General features: G+C 44.2%; 1 protein-coding gene across 1 annotated transcript in view; it reads right to left on the bottom strand.

The window, feature by feature from the left end:
• Positions 1-6,986: 6,986 nt before the first annotated feature.
• The window catches only part of KCNC4 (potassium voltage-gated channel subfamily C member 4), a 24,815-nt gene continuing 12,636 nt past the window's right edge, over positions 6,987-19,165 (bottom strand). The window contains exons 3-4 of the mRNA XM_081915484.1: positions 8,652-8,725; positions 6,987-8,225 (exon numbers count right to left, since the gene is read on the bottom strand). Coding sequence (XP_081771610.1) covers positions 8,058-8,225; positions 8,652-8,725 — 242 coding nt within the window. The 3' untranslated portion in view covers positions 6,987-8,057. The remainder of the gene's footprint in view (positions 8,226-8,651; positions 8,726-19,165) is intronic.

Here is a 19,165-nt window from a genome sequence, read left to right as displayed (position 1 = left end):
CTGGCTGGCAGGGAGGGAGGGAAAGAAGCTGCTTCCTTTGAAACCTGGGAAATTTAAGGGACATCATCAATAAGGGACAGCAGCAGGACACAGTGCTGGGATAAGGGACTTTCCCACCAAATAAGAGACGGTTGACAGCTGTGCCTGGAGTTTGTCTGCAGACAGCTTTTCTGGGCCATGTGGCCAGCATAACTGAACCACTTCTGGCACACGGAACACCATGACAAGTGCCAGAGCGCACAGAAACACCGTTTACCTTCCCGCCGCAGCCATACCTATTTATCTACTCGTGCTGGTATGCTTTCAAACTGCTAGGTTGGCAGGAGCTGGGGCAAAGCACTGAGAGCTCACCCTGTAGTGCAGATTCGAACTGCCGACCTAAGGATAGGCAAGCCCAAGAGGTTCGGTGGTTTAGACCACAGTGCCACCTGCATCCCTCTTGGTAAGCAGCAGCAACCCATGGTGTTGGGAAGCTGGGAGGGCAGTGCAGCCCCACCCCCCACCTGACACTACTGTGCAAATGTGTGTGGCAATGAACCTAGTGAACAAAAGTAAAAATTACATGTGTTGCTCTGTCCACCACTGGTATGTGGTCCCCTGATTAGAACATGATGCAGAAGGGCAGATTTTGGTTGAACATTAGTAGAAGCATCTTCACAGCAACAGCAGCTCAGCAATTGAAGTAATTGCCCAGAGGCTGGGTGACCTCTCTCCCATAGGAAGCCTTGCAGCAGAGGTTGGACAGGCATGTGTGCATTTGAAGAATACGACCCGTGAGTTTTCTCCTTTCCATGCCAAACTGAAACTGATGGCATGATGTTTCTCCCATAAGGCAGCAACAATCTAGGCTCGGGTTTCAGTTTCTCTCTTTGATTCTTTGCCACAAGTTTGCGATTAGGCTACACAAATACTGTCTTTCAGTTCTGATTGGGGGAAAATATGTCTGAACTGTGGAGTAGAAATAAAAAACAAAGTTGACATCTGTTTGGATTCAATCCCGTTAGATGACGGTTTGGGTTGTTTTCCTAGATCAAAAGTCTTTGTCTCATCAGCTCTTTTGAGCCCCCTTTCAAAGTGCTTTTCTTTACCAAAATGTTCTCATTATATTCAGCAACTACTCACAAGTTCAAAAAACCCAGGCATGCTGAGTGAAGATTCTATTTTGGGGTTTGTGAATTCATTCCATTGCTTTCTGCTCTTTCTTCTTTTCTCTTCCTCTGTGTCTGTCTCATGGCCCTTTATCTCCTCTCCTATGCTAGCTAGCTCCCATTACCTTTTAGGTTTCACCTATTTCCTCCCTTCCTTCTCCTCCTAACACTTTCTGTAAAATTTGAACACTCTCAAAAGGCTGCTAATCCCTCTTCTGCCCAGTTTGCTTGTCCCCTTTCTTTCCCTGGGAGTTGAATCAGTACTTTTGTCTGCTTAACAAATCTATACACACTCCCCTTTGATATTGTCTGGGGGCAAATTTATTCCAAAAGACAATGAGTTGCCATTTGTCCTCTAGGGTTTTTGTGGCATTGAGGGAACTTTTAAGGAAAACTGTCCCCAATCTTCATAAAGAAAATACCTACTTATGTATACACACACTTAAGTGAACATATACAAGAATCATGGGAGGCCTGGTCAACAGGGACAGAGCCCTATCCACATTTTGCTTTGGGTTGTGTGGGTAGGCTGAATGCCTGGACCCCTTTGTAATTCCTGGCTCTAGTGCATATTCAATTGCCAGAATAGACAGGTAAATCGCCTGGGAGATGAGCCATTAAAAAGTTGATGGGAAGGTAATGGGCCATTAAGAAAGCCAAATGGGAGGGGGGCCTGCCTCAACTCAGAGATAGTTTAGAAGACAAACGAGAGTTTTGAAGTAAGTAGAGTTTTAAAGTTGAGTTTAGAATTTGGCATTTTTGCATGATGTCTGGTACATGTGACATTCTGTAACAGGAAGCAAGCTGGAGAGAGAGTCTGAACCATGGCTGAGGTTAGTTTGAGTCCAATAGTGCAGCTAAGGGAGAAGCAAGACCCTCCTGGGATGTCCGTACTGTGAACCCCTCTACCGTAGGCTCAGGTTGCATATATGTGTAAAGAAACACCAACCCAGTCTCTGTTGTGCCTCATTTCCAAAAGGAAACATGGACCCTGTGTAAGCACCTGGAACCCCTGGAATCTCACACTGCTGGGATATTGGGGTGGTGTGTAACAGTATCTTTGCAAAGGAGAAGGGTGGGGAGAAAACAAAAAAAATTGGGGCCCCCTCTGGTGACCCTTTGGCCTCGAGGGACCCCATTAGATGCTCCACCAGGCCCAGTAGCTACCGGCTGCTGCTGAAGAACATTGTGAATGCCTTCTGGCCCTTAAAGCCTGACTGGAATGCTTGATATTTTAGACACTGAATGCATATAGTTTGGGTACATCGAACCCGAACTTGAGGCTCTTGTTCCAGGAAGTAAGACCTGCAAATAAACCGAGCTGAAATATTTATTTGAGTATATAGAGGCAGTATGCAGTGTATGGGGCATTCTCTGGAATTCTTTGTCTCAGTGTGGCCATCATAAGTGAGCCATTAAGCATGGTACATTAGAACCTTTTAGTATCATCACCATGTTTCATCTTGTAATGAGCACCCGCTCTATAAAAATATTTTCAACACACAGTCAGCTCCCCGAAACAAATGCTTAGACCCATCCCAAATCTAACCAAACACACACACACACACACACACACACACACACACAATATCACTACCCCAGATATATGTGTTTGCCTAGTCCCACGGTTCATGTTGCAACCGAGCTTTTTGTAACACCCCACCCTGCTAGTACCGTTGGCTCATCTATGTAAGAAGGAATTTAAGGCAAACCATTTGAATTCCACTCAGCACAAGCTTTCACTGTGTTTGACGGAAGCATTCCTAAGTGCTGGTAGAAGGCAGTAAGTGTAAATGTATAAAGGAAGTAAAAAGAGTTTCCTTCCACTGCCAATCAAATTTGGCAGGCAGAGAGATTTGGAGAAGATTCAAATGACAGCTCCTAAGTCTATATGGAGATGTCATTAATGCACGTACAATCTTGCTGGGCTATGAGATATTTACAGAGAGTTGAAAGTGTTTCCCAATATCTTACCCTTTGGTGATGAAATTGCAAAAATGTATTTCCTTTGCAGTGGTATCTGTCGAGAATAGTAAAATGTCATGTAGGGAGCTGGTGGAACATAACCTCTGCAGAGCAACTCTTGGTAGTATAGCCAAGAGTGTTTTGGGTCACAGCAGAGTTCTGAATGTTCATGTTCTAGTTGAATCCAGGGCCTTCTAGTCTTTGCATGAGCAATTACAATTGACAACTTAAAGAAGGTTTGGATAGGTGAAAGGTAAAACAGAAATTTGAGGGTGGGGTGAGTAAGAAGAGGAAGGAGGAAGCCACAGGAAAGTTCAGGGAACAGGTGGTATACAGGAGGGAGAGGCACAGGGAATCTGAAACAGTAAGACAAGAGCACAGTCTGTGGAGTTTTGGTGCAAAAGCACTGTTTATACAAAGCAGGGAGCTTTGATCAATTCAGTATTGTTTGAGGAACAGCCGCAAACAGTGACCGTCTTACAGGGATTATACATGGTACCCAGAATCAAGTTATTTTGGCACATGAAGCACAAACTCCCCCAAGCCTTTCCACCACCCCCTGGCAATAAAAAAGAAACATACAATCATAATAAATTAAGTAACCCTTTGACATCCAAAATCAGCATCTCGAGGCAGATGCCTCATTCTGCCTAATGGAAGCATATACATAACTAAGCATGCACAGTTGCATTTTCAGCTGTATCCTTTGAGTCACTAACCTTGGTTAATGGTTTGATTCCTCCGCCATTCTAATGTTCCTTTTATTTCACTGGTGTCAAGTTGGATTTGAATGCTGGATTGTGAGTTTCATGACAGATTCATTTGAGGAGCATTCTGTACTTAAATAGCTTTTATGGCATGTCCACACTGGAGTTTACTGTGTGTTTGCATTCCCATTTAATTTGTATAGTCCACATAACATTACCCTCCAACAACATAATTCTTCACTTGTAAATTTGGGGTTTACCTGATATAGGTAATCAGATAAGTTGTGGAGACTCAAGCTTCCAATCACTTCACTCAGGGTTGTAGACTATTTGTTTCATTCTTTTGGGGTGGGTGGATTAGTTTTCACTTTATGCTACTCCCCTTTCCATGTCTGCTATTTCCTCATTGCTTCCATTACTTTTCTGGCTGTGCTTGGAATGATTTCCAGTGGGGTTTCTTTTTCTTTCTCTTTTGAACCATCAGATTTGCACAAAACCAGAACACTGCACAAGCAAACGACATAAAAAACTCCTATGCCAGAATCATATATTGGGCAGCAGTCTGAAAAATTGTGTGCTGAGAATTTACAGTTTCTTTCATTTCTTTTCTAACATGCTAGTAGGGGCACATCACAAGCTTGTGTATGTGTTTCTTTGGATTCCTCAGATTTGCACAAAACTAGAAAACTGCACATGCAAATCTACAATTTCCTGTGCACTTTTGCATACGTCTTGGGTAGACTAGAAAGACAAAACAAGGTGCACATGCATGCCCTGTCAGTACTTAATTGGCATAATGGAATCAACAAATCAGAAGGCGGATAGAAGCACAAAGGGGAATGCCTACTGGTTTGAACAGGAAAGATTGAAGATGCTCTTCAGTACTCATTCAAATACATGTGGGAATGGACTACATTGGTCTAATTTGCACGGGGGACAAGTGGATAAATTGTTAAATAATGCTCAAATGTGGACAAGCCCTTCAACTTACCTGCACTTAAACCAGTGCCTTGGTCACTGAGGAAGCTGGTACCATGTACAGAGCAGCTCCCATATTTTTCTCAGGCATCGAAAGTTGCATCTGCTTACATTGATCAGCAGCAATTTTGGAAACAAGCCCTGCTGTATAATATCATTAGCACCCCAGCAATGCCTTCAATGTCATTATGGACCCAGCAGTGCAGCTTTCAGGCCATCCTGATTTACAAATGGCTTTTCCCCATCTCAGCGGGCACTATACAGTTTCTCTCTGTGCGTCAGAGAGTTTTTATCTGTAATTGAGGCTTGGCCATCAGCCACAAAGCTTGGATTGCTCAGGATTTGATGCTGTTTTTCTTTCCAGTTTAATTGAGGGCCTTGGCTTCAGATGAGCAGGGCCGGTGCCAGCAGCCAGAGAACTTTGGCAGCTCTCCAAGGTCCTTGGTCTCTAGGGCAGGGAGATACAATAAGGGCTGAACCCAGTCTGCTACTGTTGTTGCCAAAGATGGACCTCAGATCAGAGGTGAGGGACAGCTGAGTTCTGGCTCTTGTCTACAGCTTGTTGCCTTCCTGCCCGCAGCAGAGGATGAGAAGGATGCTGCTGCCGGAAAGCTGGAAAGACATTTCTCTCAGTCAAGGTCTGGCACAAGAGGTGAAAAACAGCAGCACACTCTGGAACTCGTGGATCTGGCAATCTCTCTGGCTACCAGCTGCATTCCTAGAACTACAGCACCCACTCGCACTTTGTTAGGGTCCTCACCTTGGTCCTCCTGACACTTCCTCACAGGGTCCTCTTGATCTGTATCATCAAGGGTGCAACTGATGCTGAGAAGCAGCAGTTGTAGCCTTAGGACTTTTGCAGCTGGAGAAAGAGTGTGCCGGGGCGGGGGTGGCAGAATCCCCCCCCTGTGTGTGTGTCTGTAAGATTAAAGGTGCAGGCAAGAAAAGAGTGCTCTCCTGTGTTACTGAAGCTACAGTTTCACCTCAGTTCATGGCAAGCAGCAGGGCTGGGTAGGGTTTGGGTTTAAAGCAACATTCCTCAGTTCCAGTCCCATTTCCTTGAACAGCCTCAGGCTTTGTGAGAGTTAAGCCACCCGGCAGAGACACTCTGCATTTAACACAAACAGAGCAAGCTCTAGCACTGCATTGCAATCTGTGGGAGCTGGATCCAGGTTGCTGTGTATAAGGACTCCCCAGCTATGCAAACAATCTAGCATAATAGTTTTGGGAACGAAATCGAAACCATCGGGCATGTCATCTTATACTGCCCATTATATCGAGACTCAAGAAAAGAGCTGATCGAACCGATTCTGAGGAAAATACCTCGTAGTACAGACGACACCTATATCAGACACCTCTTAGCTGATAAAGAGCCCAAAATTAACAGGCCTGTGGCAAAGTACTGTTACATTGCAACAAGAATAAGACGAGCAATGATGTCAGCAATGGAGTTCAAATTGTAAACATCGAAGGAACGATAATAAACAGTAGTGACATTTGAATTTAATTCTTAAAACCTTAAAAGACGAAACCTGGTCATAAATATAAGCACCAATTCTGTGAATTGGCCATATTTCCACTGTTATTTGTAGCACAATACTACTTTTAATGTCATATTTTTATAAATTGCTTTCTGGTCATTGACCATATTAAAGATATTTGATTTGAGTTTTGGGAAGGAAGAACTGTTAGAGTTATCGTGTGATGTAGAAACACGTAATTGTTGGGGGATGGAATAGAAAAGGGGCATGTCTGTGCTTGGCTCTTGGCTGGCTGAATCGCACCAACCTCAGCCCCATCGCCACCACCCTGCCTGGAACTTCTCAGGCCTCCCTAGGGAGGCTGCCAGCTGACTTAGCCAATTCCACTGCTGCTGATAAACAGATAGCATGCGGTGACATCCTTGTGCAAGCCCTTTCAATTAAGCAAGGCTATGAAGTCGGGTGAACACATGAAGTGAGCTGTGCAAAAGGGAGTTGGTGTGTGCCTTCGCTTTTGCTGCAAGAGCACTGCACTGATGCTGCAGGATGCAGAAGACGACCATGCCACGGGCATCAGAGTCTTCTTGGCTAGATAATTACAGTCCATATCACTGGCACAGCAGCTCAGTAGAACTTCACTCTAACGGCTAGGTGGCTTGAACCTTCCCAGTAACCCAGAATAAGGCAACAGCAGGAATACCCAAAAGTTAGAATTCAGCTCCCATATCTCTTTATTAAGATTTTTAGGTACAGTTCGACAGGAAGAGGCATGTGTACAGCACAGGAGATAATAGTACTAAATACTGTCTGGGATGCAGTAGTAGCACTGAGGGGGAAACAACATAGCAACCTCTCCAGTTTAACAGTCCTGCCTTTTTCCTGTTATAATAGTCCACAAAGCTACTTTGTCAGGACTTCTCCTCTCAACATCTCGTGGGTTCCAGTTCCCAAACAATTCCACGAATATCATTTTTAGTAAGGGAACATTTCCATTGAAGAAGTCTGGCGCACATACGGCAGAGTCTAAAAAAACAAGAGCTGCAGACAATGCTTGGCACTTACATACTGAAGCATCTGCAGGAGCCTGCAAGAAAGTTATCTAAGATTAGCAACGTCCATCTATGACAAGGTCCAGGAACCATTTAAGTTACTACAGTGGAGCTCAGTAGCTATGCCAGCCAACAGGTCAGTTAACACAATAAAAAAGAGAGAGGATGCTGCTGCTGATGGAAGAGAGTTCAGGTGCTGGTACAGGACGAGAGCCCATGATGACACTGGCAGTGTGGAGAAACCCTGGGATGCCCGTGAGATGTTTTCACACATTGAATACATAGCAAGCAGGATTACAGCGAAAAGGAAGGTCCTCCCAGCTTACATTCTCCCAGTTTACATTTCTAACAGGATAATTGCTCGAGCCAATCCCAGCTTCTAGTGACAGTCACTGAGGATTCAATAGTCCTGCAAAAACAAGCATTTTCAGATTCCGTCCCGGCAAAAGATTCCAAAAAGGGGGAAAAGAAAAGGGGGAAAATAGTTTTCCAATCAATGCTTCGTGTATGCTTGTCTCTGTGTCCCATGACAAAAGCTTTCCTCGGAGCTGGTTAGACAGGAAGGCATCTTTTCAGCTCTTTTGATTTAAGAGACCTCGCACTGAAAACACTGTTAGATACTTTTTTCTCCTCCCATTGATTCCTAGACATGAATGGCTTATAAAAAACAAAACAAAAACATAGTAAGGGAGAAAATCAGAGCTGTGCGCTGGAGAATCCAGAGGTGCTTCAAAGGGAAGAGCGGTGGTGAGTCATTCGGCCTTCTAAAGGCTGGAGAAACTGCCCAGACAGCACATATGGTAGCTTGGCTGAGTCAGAGGGAGAAGACAAAAGCTCAGTGGAGACTGACAAGCACCATGCCGAAGCAACCACAGAGAGGGTTAAAGCATTGTTACCCTACCTGTATGCCCCCGACCCTGGACAAATGCCTACTAACACCATATTATCATTGTATAGACAAGAAGTAGGACCTTCCAATGAATAAAAATTGTTTTCATAGTAGCATCTGTCCAAAGCCAGGACAGACTCCATGCTTCAGACCTCACGTAAGGATTTTGGAGCATGTATATTTCTGTACAAGTCACTAGTTCTGCATAGAGTGACTATTCTTGATGGAACTTCAGGAGAGTGTTGAATCAGCCTAGGTACTAGGCATGCATGCCGAAAGTACATACCCTTTGATGCCTAAAAGGGGTGCATGGGGCTGGGGGCGTTGTCTGAGCTTGATAACTCTGCTGTAGATATTAGGTATTAAAAAAGTAACGTCAATAAATGCTCTTATAACACACTGCCTTTCGCTGAGGACACATGTAATTTCTCTACCTGATTCCTCTGTGGCTTGAGCACTGCATTCTGCACTCTGGTTAGGCTGTGATTTGCCCCCTGGACTGAGCCCACTAAAAATATGCAGGACAAACAGCCTGAGATTACATCCTAGGCAGGTATCCCAATTATCCCAACTGAGGGGTCAGATTGCCCTTACTTTGAGTAGCAGAATATTTCAGCACTACCCATCTGACTATTTCATTATACAATATTTCAAAGCTTTTCCCCTTGTTAATTATACAGAAAGGTCATGTATGAACAGAATATCTCTCCCTCCCTCCCTCCCCCCCTCACCCCCCCCCCAGTTGAATGAAATGAAATTGGGGCTTAAGAGCCCCTGTAAATTGCAGCAGAGGCTGCTTGGGAAGTCAGTTGGAAAGACACTTGTCAGTTACAATGCCTATATCAATCAATAATCACTGTTGGTCTAGTTTCTATACCATTGATTCAGGAAAGGAAGGAAGGAAGGAAGGAAGGAAGGAAGGAAGGAAGGAAGGAAGGAAGGAAGGAAGGAAGGAAGGAAGGAAGGAAGGAGAGAGAATTTATTTTAATTATAAATTGTTTTGAAGCAGCTTATATTAGATATTAGCAGGACCTGGTCAGGTAGTAGAGCTGGATATATAAAGCAAAGGGACATCAATAGAACAGAATTGTCATGTTCTTTCAGAGTGGTGTTTTGGTAGGAATTTTGAAAACATTCTCATAGCTTTTTTATATTTAGAGTAAATGTTGAAACAATTCTGATATTTGACAATGCTATAAACAAACAAAATGGAAATATTTTGCACATCTTTAGTAAAAGGGCCCGTTTGAGGCAACTATTTCTCATCATATTTCAGGTACGAGAATTGAAAGTGAAAACGCTTACAACAAACAGCTGCTACCCTCCCTTTTCTGAATGACTGTGAACCAGACAGTAATAGATAGAATATGCCTCTTGCAGAGAATCTATTTGGATGAGAAGAAATTATTGCCTGGATTCCCCTCAATTTACAAGCCAGATACTTAGGTGTAGAGAAATGGAGTGGCTTGCCCAAGCTTTTATGGCATTCAGTCAATAATTAAATGCCAATATCTGGATTTTTCATCCACAGCCTTAATTGCCAGGCCGGTCTTTGCTTGGAATCCACTAATGGTTATCCTCCTGTTACTGATATCACAGCACAGTCAATTATGAGAAGAATAGCTTTCAGTGTGTTCATAACCCTTTTTACGGATGTAAGTGTGTGCCATTAACAGCTTTATAAGAGCTATCCAGCAAGCGCTGCTCTCCCCATCATTGCAGCTTTTTGCTGGGTAATGCTTCTTCTGCTGAATTTTGCCTGTCATACTTCTTTGGGGAGGCATTAAGCAAAACCAGGGTGAAAGCAGCAATCGTGTGCATGAACATGAACATTAATGGAGTATCTTCTGCTTCAAGCTTTCATGGGCTTTTAATCTGGCCATAGTCAGAAGTAGCTATGGGTAGACTGACACAAAGAACCACAGAACTGTAGAGCTGGAAGGGACCCTGAGGATCATTCAGTCCAAGCCCATGCAAGGCAGGAATATGCAGCTGCTCCATATGGGGATCAAACCTGCAAGCTTGGTGTTATTAACACCCTCTAACTAACCGAGCCATGCATCATTAATGTCACATCTCTTGAAGACTAAACACTCTCATTGGCATCTGGCTGTGCGAACTTCGTGGATCAAAAATTCTGGTGTTTGTGATCTGACGTCTCTGCACAGTGTTTCATTTGCAATGGCTGTTTCACACATAAAATGCACCGTGTGGTGTGCAGCCATCAAGTGATGAATGTGTGGACTTGCTGCAAGCTTATTGGGGCCTCTACCAGGAAAGAGGCTTCCCACGCAATTCTGCTGTTGCTTATAAAAATGAAGAGGACCCTCTCCTCACTCAGCAGGACAGAGAGGCTCTTTTGGTACCTCAGCTGGCTATCTGGATTCATAGGTCTTAGTAGCAATGACAACACTGATGTTAAGACTCAGTATTTGACATATCGAGACTCCAAAATACTAGGGCTGCTTCACACCCAATGTTTTCCCTACAAGGGTAGAGTGAGGAAAGTGTGAACCAGAGATGGGGAAACTGTGACCCTCCAGATGGGGTTGGACTCCAACTCCCATCAGCCTCAGCCAGCATGGGCAATGGTGAGGGATGCTAGAAGTTGTAATCCACTAACAACTGGAGGGCCACAGGTTTTCATGTGTGAAAAATGCACACGTGTAGTTTTAGCCACATGCTTGGAAGCTGTTGCAAGATGCAAATTCCAAGCAAATGTACATGTAGCAAAAGAAACACTTGTGCCATTTCCACACACAATGTTGTAGGTATCCCCTTCCTCCAGTCTGTTTATAAAAAATGTAATAAAAAATGTAATAAAAATGTAATAAAACCCTCACCCAAACAATTTGAAGGAAACACGAACCCCATTTAAACTCCTGGAATCCCTGGAATCCTGCATTGCTCAGAGATTGCGGTAGCATGTAACAATATGCATTTTTGTACGTATTCCTTGGCCAGAGAACTGCATTGCAAAATTCAGAGAAGTGCACATTTCAAAGGATGACTGCGCTTTGGTTTGCATGTTGCCTGTAAAGTGCAAAATCAGGTAGGCTTGCCTTTAAATGTGAACTGAAATGTGATTTGCAAAAGCAAAGCAAGCAGACCCAGTCAAAGTGCAGGTAAGGAGAATCCCAACATTATCCCCTTGCATGCAGTGGCAGTTGCAATGGCACAAGTAATGTAACTTCAAAAGAAGAATACTAGTTATAGTAATTGGGAGGGCAGACAGCATAAGAGACTGGCTAGATCAGATCAAAGGCCTACCTAGTCCAGAATCCTCTTTCCACAGTGGATGACCAGGTGCTTATGGGAAGCCCACAAACAAGACTCTCCAGCTCATGAACCCCAGCAACTGGCCTCTGAACCCCTGTTGGTAGTATACAACCATTTGACTAATAGCCTCATCCTCCATTAATTTGTCTGGTCTCCTTTTATAGCCAACCGGAGACGGTCCCTGTCATTGGGTTAGACCACTTACGCACAAGGTTTTCCCTGAATGCATGCATGCGTATGCACCAAATCTGAGCCCACTTCCTGCTCTGAACTGACCCGGGAGAGTTTTCTATGTAGTGTAAGAATATCTCCATCACAAAGGACAGGCACTTCCTTCTTGGTATAGAAGTGTATTAACTTTCCCAACTAGCACGTCTTGTTTTATGGGCTTAAGATGCTTTCCCAGGTCAGCTCCTCTGGGACTGCTCTGCATTCAAACCTCAGTCACTTGACACATTTGTAGCTGATTGGTTGTAGGCAGCTGCATCCTGTTCCCAGGGATGGGTCAGGAGATCAGCAGTTGCACGGGTGAGTGTGGCCTTTCCCAAGGGATGAGAACTAATCCATCTAAATTAGCAGGGAAGGAAATACCTTTCGGGTTCAGTGGCCTGAACACAGTTTGAAATCAGCAGGTTTAGCATAGCATGCCTAAAAAACATCTCTCTTGCTCCCCTTCCTGATAAGTCTCAATAAAAGTAGGTGAACCTGAAGATCGATTTAGAGCTTTCGGACTAGCAAGACAGCGGTGAAGTGCTCTACCTGCAGATCTCACTTTTGCCATTTTTACTTTGTACATCAGCTAGAGGCGGAGTAGTCAGGGCTCTCAGCTCAATTCAGGCAACTAAGTTTTCTCATGCCAGGAAAGGTCTCCCTGCCAAAATAAACAGAAGCAAACCCAAGGTGGATGGTCCCAGTAAAACTGAGTCACATGTCTAACACGTGATGGATTGTTGTGCACTGCCCAGACCTGTGAAGACTGCACCACACAGTGATGCCAAAGCAAGCAAAAACTACAGCAGCCAGATAGCTGAAAAGTAAACATTTATCTTTAAACTGATCACTCAACTAGAAGTAGCTGCAGATGCTGCTGGCTTTTCTTGGCCCTCCCCACTCCACAGCCTCCTGTGGGGTATCCATGTAGCCCTGGCTGGTGCTGTAAGTGGGGTGGGGGAAGAGTGAAAGGCGACAAGGGGGAAACGTAAGATCAACCACCGTCTCTCCCTTGATCTGTACATTTAATGGTAATTGCTCGTTCTCTGGGTTGCAGTCTGGCAACCCCTCGAGGCCACATCTTGATCACTTGAGTCTTTCTTCACCTTTGTGCGTTGGTGTCAGGGGAAAACATTTCAGATAAATAAACATAAAATTGCAGCCTTCACCAAAAGACAATGATGAGGGAATGGCGGTTGTGTAATCCCTCTTTTGTGGCTTTAACTCTGTGCCTGTGGCCTTCCATTTTATTCCATGGAAGTTTCTTCTTAACTTGAAATATTCCTCTCACTGTGTCTCTTTGGGGAGGCTCATTCTAAGGAACATTTTGCTCTGCCATTGTGTGGATATTACAGACAGACCTCACATGTTATGTGCTTGAGAAGGAGAGCAGGGTAGGGTGGGGAGCAAGACCTATTGATTTATCAACAGCGAGGAGGCTTCCAATAAGCCACTTGGTATCTCACTCCCTAATTCTGGTTTTTGTTCTCACAGCAGCAGGGCTATTAGTCATGCTTTATATACCAAGTTGCATAATGCCAAGTCTAAAAATTGCATAGCAGAGCTGCATGTCAGTTCTAATAAGCGCTGCCTGAAACAATATTATCCTTGCTGATTAGGAATGCTTGGTCCACAGAGGATTTTCCATGTCAAATAGCAACAGGCTTGTCCTTGGTTCAAGCAGAAATCAGATTCAGACCCCCGGCTATCTAACACCAGAAAGTCAATAACAGAAGCCACCTGGCTATGTATCGCCCAATTATGGCTCCTAAACCCACTTGGGTGCTCCCACTCATTTGTTCAGTGCCAAAGACACTGCGAAAACAACTATGAAAATATTTTCCACATACGTTTCAATCCCAGTGTCCTTTCCAGGTTTCCTGCAAGCACCTCATACAAGCACAGAAGTGGAATGGTGAAGGAGAAGGCTCATTGGGGTAATTTAATTGGACTTCCTGCCTGACAAAGGCCACAGCTGTCTCATCAGTAACGAATAAGCTGCTTGTGACTGTGCTAAACCCCTAGTCCTCAGGGCAGACACACACGCCACTGTACAAGAGCAATGAGGGTGATAAGATGTGAAGCAGAATAAGGCTCCTGTATATAGATTATTTGGGTTTTATGCAGCCCTCGATGTTAAGCCATTCCTTTTGGATGAGCAAAAGATGGAAATGTAGAAACTAATAAAAAAGAAAACAAATTTCAGCAAGGGTAAAAAAAACATTTGCTGATTCAACTCAGTAGTGATTTAAAAAACCTATTGAAAATATCCCAAATGGTGGTGTCATAACAAAACAGAAGGAATGAACAAAGCTGACATTTGATTATTTAAATATGATTGGGCAAACTACACCTCCTACAATTATATTAAAATTAAATTAATCAAGGATGCTATTTCAGCTCCCACATCTGATCAGATTGGACTCTTGTGCACACCTGTGGTGGACCGTTTTTGCCCAATGGGTGAGAAAGCCCTGAGTGTACCTTGATAGCATTTCAGCAAGTGCAACTTGACCTGCATAACTGTTAAGGTTCCAAATGCCACCCCCTCCTTTGGATTTGATCGCCTGTAGTGCACCCAATCCCTCAAATGCATGCTTGTGTGACTTCTGACTTGCAAAATTGGCCTTATTCCACATCGGGGTGCTATGCAGCTGAGCCGATTACAAATCATGATATTCTTCTCAGATACACCAGAGTGATGACAAAGAAGCATGTATCATTTCTCTGATCAGCTGAATCCTATTTCTCTCCAATGAACAGAGTGTGCGGTATTAAGCATACTTACTGCATGACTCACAAAGTGTTGAGAATGGCAAGCTTAATAGGTAAATGAATACACTTAATTTTTTTAAAATTGCACAAGTGCCAAGTATGCCCCTATGGAACAAGTGCCTGACAATCCTGCCGGATGTAAGCAGCGGATTATTCACTGGCGTAGTGCAGAGTTCATTCAGAGCTACCAAAGCACAGGAATTACAGGCTGATGGAAGTCTCTATCTTTCACCTTCCTCAAGTTTCAGAAACAGGAAGCTCAGCCACATCCGAGAATGATTTCCATTTGATGTTAAAGGGATGCGTGCAGCTAGAAAGCAGAAGCTGAGGAATCTTCTGGCTCAGGCCGTCTAGAAATCCTTGATCAGTCTGCACCAACGTGGTCCCCTCCAAATGCTTTGGACTAAAGCTCCCATAAGCCGCAGCCAACATGTCCATGCTAACTGGGGTTGGTGGGAGCTGCAGTCCAAGATAACAGGATAACTCAGTTGTTGGTTAGAGCATGTTGCTGACAATGCCAAGGTTGCAGGTTCAATCCCTGACTGCTGCATATTCCTGCATTGCAAGAGCTTGGACTATATGATCCTCAGGCTCCCTTCCAGCTCTAGGATTGTATGAGATAGCTAAGAGGCATCATGAGGGCAGCAGGTTTGACTACCATTGCAAGGCAGCAAAAGCAGAGGCATCCCTTGTGCCACATTCTCACCTGTCTGCCCTGTGGCAGCCTTAAGTGTCCTGCTGGTTGTTTGTGTCTGTACTGTACTTTGCAATGGTAATAAGTATCAGCAGTACAATATTTGTGTGTTTGTTTGAGAGTAGGCAGGAGAGGAGGATGGGCAAAGAGACCAGTGGGGGAAGAGGGAGGGTGTAGAAGGAGGGGATGTGTAGCATGACAGAGCCCAGCCTCTTAGGCATTTCCATTTTACACAGCATAGATGGGAAGTAATAATCAGAATAAAAGGTTGGCAGCTCAATTTTTGTGCCTAAAGCTGTGTCCAAACAATAGCTCTCCATGGCATAAGTTCAGCTTTCATAAGCTAAACTGTTAGCGTGGGAAGCAAATGGAGCAGGTGTTTTGAAAAGACAGCTATCCTTTTTTTAAAAAAAATAGGCTCACTTCAAATTGTATACCTTATGCTGGCATACACCAGCCACTGTCATAGTTATATCTCCACAAGCCTTTGGACCCAGGGGTGGGGGATTTGTGGTCCTCTAGATGCTGTGGACTCCAACTCCCATCAACCTCAGCCAGTGTTGCCAACAATCAGGGATGATGGGAGTTGTAGTTCAACAACATCTGGAGGGCCACAGGTTTCCCAGTCCTGCTTCAGACTGCGCTTGCAGTTGTGCTGTTTCCATGGTGTGACCTAGTTTTGAAATGGATGCCATCAAACTAACAAAACTAACAAAATGAATTTCAATAGGGACAAATGTCAGGTTCTGCACTTAGGCAGGAAGAACCAGCTGCACAAATACAAGATGAGGGACACCTTGCCAGTAGTACATGTGAAAGGGATCCAGGGGCCTTGGAAGACAACAAACTTAACACAAATCAACAATGTGATGCAGCAGCAGCAGCAAAAAAACAAAAAACAAAAAATGAATGCTATTCTAGGATGCATCAATAGAAGTATAGTGTCCCAGTCAAAGGAAGTAATAGACCACACCTGGAATACTGTGTCCCGTTCTGGGCACCGCCCTTTAAGGAGGACATTGACAAGCTGGAATGTGTGCAGAGGAGGGCAACCAAGATGATAATGGGTCTGGAAACCAAGGCTTATGAGGAATGGTTGAGGGACCCATGGATTCAAGTTACAAGACAGGAGATTCCAACTAAACATCAAGAAGAACTTTTTGATAGTAAGAGCTGTTCCACAGTGGAACAGACTCTCTTGAGAGTTGGTGGACTCTCCTTCCTTGGAGGTTTTTAAGCAGAGGTTGGGTGGCCTTCTGACATGGATGCTTTAGCTGAGATTCCTGCATTGCAGGGGGTTGGACTAGATGACCCTTGGGGTCCCTTCCAATTCTATAATTCCATGACTCCAATTCACAACCAACCTGCATCGACCTGGAAATGCCAGAACCAAAAAAAGCAGTATGGTGTTGGAATACAATTATACTGTACCAGACTGCACTTATTTGCATTTTCTCTCTTGATATCTGTGTCAAAAAGGAGCAAGTGAAACTCCTGTCCAGACATAGGCAACTGATATCAAAAAAGCACATGATCCAGAGCTACTTCTGAAACAACTATAAGAAAATTTGCCAAGCAAGAGATGGTTGTGAGAAGGAGTTTTTGTTGTTGCTTTGTTTGCTCTGCTAATTGCTATGAGTGCAGCTTAACTAGACAGGCAGCTTTCCCAGCAATGCACACAGACGCTGGTTGAAGTCACCCTAAGTGGTTAAAAATGGGTTTTGTTTGTTGCCAGGGAACTGCGTGAAGGCATTTCACAAAGAGATCTGGGCCACCAGGAAGGGAGCTGAGATCATTCTTTGGTATCACAATACTTCATAGGTTCGGCGTGCAGGCACTCATCGCACAGAAGCACACAGATTTATGGGCATACGTTAATGCTGGAGAAAGAGACATGAAATGAGTTGCATTGCCTCATGATCAATTACTCACTTCCACATCCATGTATGTGCACTTAGACATACACCATCGAGCTCAGCTGAGGACTGCCAGAATCAATAGCAGCCCACAGTCTTCTGCTGTTGTAAGAAGCAGCACCCAATATAACTCCTGGTTCTGCAGAACTATTTACAAGCACAGGAGACCCATCATGGACTGAATCCAAGACCCTCAGTATGCTTTTAAATGATCCTTTCTTGCAACAGAGACCCACTACACTCACAGAAACAAAGGTGTGATTTACATTGTACATCAAATGTAAATATCTCATATGTGGTTTGATCATCTGCATTTTAAATATAGTTAAAATGTAATATATAGTTAATATATAACTCTCTCTCTCTCTCTCTCTCTCTCTCTCTCTATATATATATATATATATAGAGAGAGAGAGAGAGAGAGAGAGAGAGAGTGTTAATATATAAAATCCACAAATCCCATAGTTAGGGCCTTTCCAGATGATGAGTAGGGGCAACTAGACTGTTATAAGCTAGGAACAGAAACATGTCATGATCTAAACAGCCTGCTCAAAATGCCCTTCTTAGTCTGGATACCAGTCCCAAATGAAAGTATTGTTGCAACCTTGTTGATGCTCACCTCACCATGCTATGAAAGCATGGAAACTCCTCTGCTACTTCTTTGCAGGTAGGTGGCACCAGCACCAGCTTCTCATGTCCCCAGTTGAGCACTGGAGAATGCAGCTAGATGTTTCCTGAGACAGACACCTATCCTTTCCTCTTGGGACAAGTCCAAGTGTTCACTGTGGGATGCTACCTCTGAAGGCTACACACCCCATACTGGTCCCTGTCAACTTCATAGGTCAGACAGGAACAGGACAGGCTGACCTGCAGATTTGGAGACAGGGATGAGAAGATACTGAAACAGTATCTGGTGATCCCACTCCACATTTGTGAAGGGTTTGCTCCTTAGCCTTTTCTTAAAGATGATCTGCAAGGCAGTGGAGGTTTAGGGTCAGAGCTTTCCTTCTCCTAGATCAGCCTTTCTCAACCTGTGGGTTGAGCTCAGGGATGATGGGAGTTGTAGTCCAACAGCATCTGGCCAGAGGGCAGGGATGATGGGAGTTGTAGTCCAACAACATCTGGGGACCCACAGGTTGAGAACCGCTGTCCTAGATGAACAACGTTCCAAGGTGGACAAGTCCCATCTTGCCTCTATATCACATGCAAATACAGCTTCCCTGACCATTGGATCCACTCTTGGTCTTGTCCACTCCATCTGCTGGAGCCTTTCTTTGCATGCGGAGGAAGTCCCTAACTTACCAAGGGTTTGAGACCCATTGGCTACCAACACCTGGCTTAGTTGGCCGGTCGAAGCCATTCCCCAGGGTGTGACTGCTTCTGTGTGTTGACAAGGCTTCAAATCTAAGCGGCTGGGAAGGGAGGGGAAAGTTGTAGGGGGCCCCAGTGGTTGTTGGACTTCGCCAGTGATCATGAAAGATGGGAGCTGTACTCTAGCAACAAGAACAGGGCCACAGGCTCCCTGTCCTTGAGCTATGGCTTGCTTTTCAGTTCTCAACAAAGAGGCACAGAGCCAGCAGAACTGCTCATACTAATGACTCAGCCTTATTTGATTATGTTTTCTCAAATGTGTCTGTCTTAAAAGTACTGCCAATAGCTGCTGACTGCTGGTGTTATTGAAATCAATAAACTTACCCAGGCTAGTTACTGTGAACTGCTTCTCTTTTTTAAAAATCTACCCACTCTTCTCCTATGCTTGCTAGTGTAAATCAGAGCTCAAATGCTCTCAACTCATAGGATATTAACAAGGACAAGAGTTGTAAATCAGAGAAAAATATGCCTTTATTGCTGAGAAGGGATATTAAAAAGCCATTTGGAATAAAGGCTGGCAGGCATAAATAGAGCAGAGACTGGAGGAAGTTAACTAAACAGGTAGATGGACTTAATAGATAAAGTGGAAGGGAATCAGATAAATGCATTTAACCTGAGTCTCTATGCAAAGGCAAATCTGAAAGAAAGATGTAAGGGACAGATGCAAGAAGGTGTCCTTCAGATGGCTTGGGGGTTAGATAAC

Source organism: Podarcis melisellensis, assembly GCF_964234715.1.
Source record: "Podarcis melisellensis genome assembly, chromosome: 6".
Classification (NCBI taxonomy): Eukaryota; Metazoa; Chordata; class Lepidosauria; order Squamata; family Lacertidae; genus Podarcis; species Podarcis melisellensis.
This window is presented reverse-complemented; position numbering and strand designations above follow the sequence as displayed.